Source organism: Rhamphochromis sp. 'chilingali', assembly GCF_963969265.1.
Source record: "Rhamphochromis sp. 'chilingali' genome assembly, chromosome: 18".
Lineage (NCBI taxonomy): Eukaryota > Metazoa > Chordata > Actinopteri > Cichliformes > Cichlidae > Rhamphochromis > Rhamphochromis sp. 'chilingali'.
Window position 1 is genome coordinate 9,572,221 of NC_137945.1, and position 7,389 is coordinate 9,579,609.

General features: G+C 36.8%; 1 protein-coding gene across 1 annotated transcript in view; it reads right to left on the reverse strand.

Annotated features, from left to right (window-relative positions):
• The window catches only part of adgrg2a (adhesion G protein-coupled receptor G2a), a 35,864-nt gene extending 32,775 nt beyond the window's left edge, over window positions 1–3,089 (reverse strand). The window contains exon 1 of the mRNA XM_080865150.1: window positions 2,767–3,089. Coding sequence (XP_080721276.1) covers window positions 2,767–2,786 — 20 coding nt within the window. The 5' untranslated portion in view covers window positions 2,787–3,089. The remainder of the gene's footprint in view (window positions 1–2,766) is intronic.
• Between the last annotated feature and the right edge of the window lie 4,300 nt (window positions 3,090–7,389).

The window sequence follows — 7,389 nt, forward strand, 5'->3', positions numbered from 1 at the left end:
TAATTCTTGGTCATTTTTACACCTCGGTTAATATTAAAACAATACTGAGATGATGATCAACTAAAGATCAAAAGGACATGAAGTGGAATTTCAAATGATGTTAAAAAAATTACTTAAAATACTTTAGCATAATATAATTTATTTATCTAATGTTATGGTAAATAATGTAATGATGTTGATTAAAACATTTTGACTGTTGCATTAAACACTGGGTTTTAACATATAAATGACAACAGACAACTTGACATCATTTAAAAAAAAGATTTAATTTATTGAATCACATTAGTTTAAAATACTTTTCGGTGAATTCACTCGTGCAGTGAATGATGTCCTGCCCCGGTCTGGACTGTAATTGTGAACTGCCTGTAGATAAAGGAGAACTTTCAGACTGTCACTTCCTCCATTTGTTGAGTCGCCCAATCTACACCAGAAAACAAAACCAAAAACTGAATAAAGCAAATGAAAAAAATAAGGAATGAGCATACTTTCTTCAGATTTGATGTTTTCTACTCAAGATGTCGCTATCTTTCTCTAATTCATCTTAGCTAACATAATTTGATCATCTAAGTAATCAGTTACATTAGCAAGCTAATTTCAACTGATGACCTTTTTGACAGTCAAACATCTAGAATATGTATCACTGTGAGTGTTCAGCAATATTTTTATATAAATATAACTGGTTAAGAACAGATTTGGTAAAATTGAAATATTAGAAAATAAGTGAATGCTTACCTGATGTATTCTCTGTGGTTCAGTGATATCGAACCATAAATCCATGATTTTTAAAAATCATATCCCGGTCTACTATAAATCAGTGACTACTGAACAAATGGGGTGGACCACTGTAAAAGAGGGGTGCGATGGAATTGTCCAAGTAATAATAGCTTTAATTTCCCACTCAACTATAAATCAGTGGCCTTTCAATATAATTTCCTAGTGAACTATAAATCCACCTTTATTAAGTGGGTTAGTATTTTTGCATTGATTCAACATTTATTTAGCATTGAGATTTCAATCTTGACCATAATGATGATTCAGATGAAGAATCAAAATTAATTCAATCTAATCTTGCTATCAGGGATGTAGTACACAAAAAACGGACAAACTGCAAAATGATCTAATATTAGTGATGTGTGTCTCCTCACATAAAAAATAGGCATATTCTTTGTATTCATAATAAAGAAAAAAAGAATCATTTTTGAATCTTTAATAAAATGCAAAATAGAAGTATTTTCCTCCAAACATAATATAAAATCAAATCATTCTGAGGTACATGCAGTGTAGACTAGACAAGAGAACATTTAAGTGAAGAATAACTGATAGAAAATGACTGAGCAAATTTGCAAAACAAACTATCATCTCACATAATTCTGCTTTTTCAAGTCACGCAGGTTTTATTCTCAAATCTTTCCAACGCCTGTAGTTTTTAAATGTGCCATCTGCCTCATCAGCACTTAATGCTCAATGATAATTGCTCAGTATGCTCAAAAAGTACAAATCTTTACCTGTACATGAAAAGCTTTATGTAGTAATCGAGAATTTAAGTAATACAACTGCATCCCAGCCTTTCAGAGATACAAAAGAAGGGTTTACATTCATTACCGGCCATTATTAATTCATTAATTCATTTATTATATACATTTTTTATTTTTTTGTTTCACACATGGTACAGCAGGAATTCATTTCCTATACACAACCTCCCTTTCAATTAAAGTAACACTGTTTCCGAGCATGAAACAGAGTTACTTTAATTGAAAATGTTAATTACTTGACAATTACTTGATCTACTTGACAGTAGATTTATTTGAGTGGAATAACAAATAACATTGGAAAACCTGCCCCATCATTTATCCAAAGTCAGGTAGCGATGTCGTTGTTACCCATTATTTATCTGAAAATATACACTGTCATCATTTCTTTTAGGCTGTTTCATCCAGTCACCTAACTATTACTACAAATTACTGCCTAATGATTGCTAAAGCAAAGGGAGACATATTTTCTTTGTTGGTGACGAGACACTTTTCTTTTCCTTCTTTAGACAATAGTAAATATTGTTAGTGATTTTGCACTTTCTTTTAGTGTAGCCACTCTTTTTATTATTGCAACCGTCATAACAAATGTTCTTTTATATTAACAGTTATTATCTTCCTTAAAACTAACCCAAACTTTTGTGCTTGATGTGCATTTTGAAAACCCATTGACGTCATGGGCATGTTAGATAAAAAACAACTAAATGGATCTTGTTGTTGTTTTAAATTGTTGATATATATTAGACAAAAGCAACTATGAGTGAGTTATTCCTTTAAAATTTCATACTCGGCCTCAGTGGCTAAAGACAAGCAGCTACATGTTTCCAGTAAAACTTCTGTAATCAATTCACAAAAGTCATTACGCTTTACCGTGTTTCATTATAACACAGAATCTGATAAAATAAAAGTTAATCTACAGGGTTTGCTGCATGAAATATGCAGAATGTCAACTGGAGTGTCTGAATAAATTATACATGTAGATGGAGCACAAATAAAATCATCATCACTTTTTTTGTTCTGAAGAATGGCAACAGCACTATTCCTTGCTTAACCCCTGCTTTTTCCCACATTCTGGCTTTCCTTGAAATCGAAACATGACACATTCTTCTCGTCTTTCATTTAAGAATTTACAGCGCTGTTTTTCATATTGTGTGCATCCTTCACAAGCGTTACACAGGGTATTTTACATTATATTTTAGATTCATTAAATACGTTTTTTGAACTTTAAATGGCTTACCTGATGCTTCTCAAAAGCATCTGTAGAGTCTTTTTATGCTTGTGCGCAATTATATATGTATCCTAGGGTCCTATGGAGACTTGTCCTCTTCATTCTGCTCTGCGCATGTCTCTTCCTTATCCCCATAGTCTCATTCATCCATCTTTCATAAGTCCAAAAATTGCCACAGTTACCGTCTATTTCACAACTTGTTGTTTCTCTTTCCTTTCTGTCCTCAGTTTCTCTTTGCTGTTCCAGTAGCAACCTGTTTCTTACACAGGAGCATCATCTCTGGCATCAGATGGCATAGTTTGCAGGTGTGTTTGTGTTTCAGTATGTGCGTGTGCTAAGGTGCATTCAGGAAATCAGAAATTCTGAAATGCAAGGTTTGCCTCTGGGACGTAATAGACACAATTTTGACACACCCCCACAGAGGAGGAGGAGGGAAGTTCTATCTATCTTTCTGTCTATGTCTTTGTCTCTGCGTGACTCTTGGGTAACAGCTGGGAATACAGGATATGGGGTCAGACAGTTCCTGCAAAGAGTATTATCCTTTATCTGGTATGTGTGTGTTTGCATACATGTTTCTATTTGCCAATGCAAAGTGTGTGAGGTGAGCAAAAAATTGAAACAGTCAAAAAATGTATGCTGGGCAGGTTGGCAAACCGGTCAAACATCTCTCTCTCTCACACACACACACACACACACACACACACACACACACACACACACACACACACACACACACACACAATGATGGCAGGGCTTTGAATTTGAGCACTGGCATCTGGCGTCAGCCGTAAAATGAATCCAAACAAGACAAGAGCAGCCTCGGGGCGACACCGTTATTCAAATCTCAGTGTGTTCTTTCCTGGTCTGCAGTGTGAGGAGGAACCTGCTGTAACACAGCTACCCGTTGACCACAGGAGGGCAATGAAGATATCCACAACTTTATTTTCCACAGTGGATCAAGTGTCAGCTTTTGTTCATTTTTACTGACCGGTAACGAAACAGTATCGGATCAGTGAAGCAGAGCATAACTGCAGCGTGCTGCTGCTCGTCTTCAGTGACGCGGCATTTTTAGGCGAGCTACTTGCAAACGTGAGTGTGAGCACAGACTTCAGGCTTGAGTAAATCTGAATTCCACCAGCAAGCTCTTCTGTTTTCATCTTCTGCTACACTTAATCAATTCCATTTCTTTACCTCTTCAAAGACAACACATGCTCATACCTGGAAGATCACCTGAGCTGCTCAATAATGAGCACGCTTCTGGGCAATGTTTTAGCAAATTTTCAAACTCCAACTCCGCTGCTTTTCTAGGTAGTTGCTGTAATTTGTATTCAGCCAAGGTAATCAATGTTATATCATGGTAAAAATGTACCTTTTATTGTTGGATGCAAACAACCATCAAATAAAACTGTTTGAGAATGAATTTGACGATTAAAAAGAAGGATGCAAGCCTGCAGAAGATAATTCATCATAAAAACTATTTGGGATTTTTGCCTTAACAATTTCATTGTAAATATACTGAACAAACTATTAGAAGCTCCTGACTGCAACAGAGGCATGGATGCACAGAGAAGTCACAAGATGACTTTAACACTGAAGAAAACAAGAACGTTTAATTATTCTCTAGTAATATCAGTGTCTAAGCTGATTTTTGTTGTCTTTATTCCGTGTTAATGAAAGTATTTGGAAGTGTAAGTCATATGGAAAGATGCAAATATGTGTTTTGTGTCTGTATCATGGTATTTGACTGGTCTTGTATTCAAGCTTGCACACCAGTCGAACAAACTTTGCATCATGTTTCTCTCCCACACTCCGGAGAAACTTTGCATGTTGTTCTGCTGAATGTTAGCAGCCCTTTCCTGTAATTTTGCAATCTTAGTGCAAAATTCAATTGTAGTGTCAGCACCATCTGATCTGAATTTGATGTGACATTACACGTTTCACCTTCCACCCACAACATAGCAACTCCACCTTTATGCAAGTGATGAATATCATTGATCATGTGAGGCATCAGAGAGTTCAGTCAACGTCCAAAAACAACATATTTATGCTAAAAATGTTCATAATACTAAGTCAAAAGTCATCTCCTGCCTTGAGGTTAAATTACCTACATCATTCTCTATGTTGGAGGATATATAATGATAATATCATATTCCCGTGTTTGTCTCCAGTAGCAGGCTACAGTCAGCAGTGAGACACACCCATGCTTTGGTCATGAAGCAGAAATATCAAATTGACTTGAGTCTTTATCCTTGCTTCTAGGTTAGTACTTTTTGATTTTACAGGTATTGTTGCAGAGTCAAACTATGCTGATAGCTCCAGCTGGCAAGCTTTTTGTGTGAGAGTCAATAAACGTATGCAAGTTCAGTAAATATGATAGATGCAAACTTCATTTAATCCACATGTTTGACTCTGATCTTTGGCTGTAAAGTTTTGTAATTCTGTCTTGCAAAGTTGCAGCCCTATCATTTTAACTAATCTGCCTATTGAAAAACCAACTTTGTGATGGAAGCCCCTACAGTTTGTGTCTCCAGGCCCATTTTGCACACTCACACATACCCTCACAAGGTGAAGACAATACCAGCCAGTCTACTGCAACAGGCACTGAAGGCACGGAAGATGTTTTATGGCTGATAGCTCGACAACAAAGCTTTGCCCGGAGGCTGGAAGATAAAATTAGGGCAGGGTATACGGTGTCTGAACTGTTCGAGTCTTAGTGAAAGAGTGTGGTGGAAAATCAAATAAACAATGTTAGAAACCTAGTTAACTACAGGACTAATGAATGCTGAAGTTTAATCCTCAGCTCCGCTGTTTTAACAGTGAATTTAACAGCATCACAGGACGGCTCTGTCCAGCATTTTGGTGTGACTGAAAAACCTGAAGTCTTTTAACTGATGTCTCAATAATTTTATATTATAAAACATTTACAGACACCTTGCACTGCTGATTTACTCTACATAGGTGCTACCTGCAGCCCATTATTTTATACCTAACACAAAACTCCACAGCTCCTACACTGGCCTACTTTACTTGTGAAACTAAGCAGCAACAGCAGCAGCAGTAAACTGCATTTGGACTGACAGCACAAGTGAGCGTAGGAGGTGTTGGCGACCTAATAGAGCCCAGTGTGTTTCTACCCTGAGGGCTCAGTCTTAAAGTTAAATCAACATGCTGTGAGTTTTGTTTTATTTCAGCAGCTTTTAAACACTATACAGTTTATTATTTTTTATTTCAGTATTAGGGCGGCATCAAAGACACACCGTTTTCTAAGAAAAAGCAGTTCACATTTTTCTGGTATTTCAACCGAGCAAGCAGCACATCAGCACACTTTCAGCATTGATTATTTTTAGAAGGAACACCATCCAGCTCTGTGTGTAAGTGGGACGTTTTACAAAAGATGACGCAGGCATCACAGCTAATGATCCCTCCAGCTTGCGCTCTTGCGAAGGCCAATTGGCAGTGTTCACAGGTGGGAAGCTGGGTTTCGTTGTCTTACTGATGGCTGTGGCACCTGCACAGAGCCTTAACAATACTTTCATTCAAGCAATTATCAGAGAGGATCACGCTTTAACAATAGCAGGTACTCCTACACCCAGAAGTTCAGCTACATCTGTGACTTAAGGAGTAAAACACAAAGAGGCCGTTTCCCTTCAGGAAGGGGGGTTAACAGGATAGAATAATGCTTTGATCCAAACTTGTCAGAAAACACCAGATGAGCATTAGTTTAGGTGCTGACTAAATTCTTCATCCCCAAGGGATCGAGCACATGAAGTAAGTAAAGTTTGTTTCGAGGATTTATTCAGTTCTATTTCATTTAATTTATTCAGCAACAACAGCCACCTCAAGGGGCTTTATATAGTATGGTAACGACGGTACAATAGAGCAAGATTACAGGAAGCTTGAGGATTTTGTCTGTGCACATTTGATAGCTGGCTGACTAATGCTTTCTGACATTTTCTGACAATAGATGCTTCTTGATGACTACTTAATGTCATTGCCGGTGTCTCAATTGCATAATTGTAATAAAAAGAGAGCAAAATGATTGGTATTGGATTTGACCTTTCAAGATATACACTTTTACACTCTGAGCCGCCACTTGATGACAGCTTTACAAAAAAAAAGTCAGTATTATGAACTTTTATCTATTCATTTGTCATCAGTTTCAAAGCCCTATTAAAATTCCTTTTGCCCAAATGTAAAATTTTTGACCCATTTACTGTAGACCTATTATGCTTTGTCTTTTAATAAACAATATATGCATACTACACATACTACTAATATACATTCATGTGAAAAGAAAAGGTTTGCAGTCTTGTGAAAAACCTTGTGATTCAATAGGAAGCATAGGAATTTAGAGGGTAATGTGCAGCCAGGGGCTGGTAATCAAATATACTTCAATGACTGATCATCATGTGGAACAATGTTCTTTGAGCAGATAACACCAAAGCAAAGCTTTTTAGTCATAATTCACACTGCCACATTTGGCAACTGGAAAAAAAGACTTAACAAGTATGACTTGTTCAGAAATGTTGGCAAAAGAAAGTCTCTTCTCTCTACAAAGAACATAACAGCATCTGAACAAATCACAAGATTTCTGGAACTACTGTATGGCTTTTGAGACAGACACGACCAAAA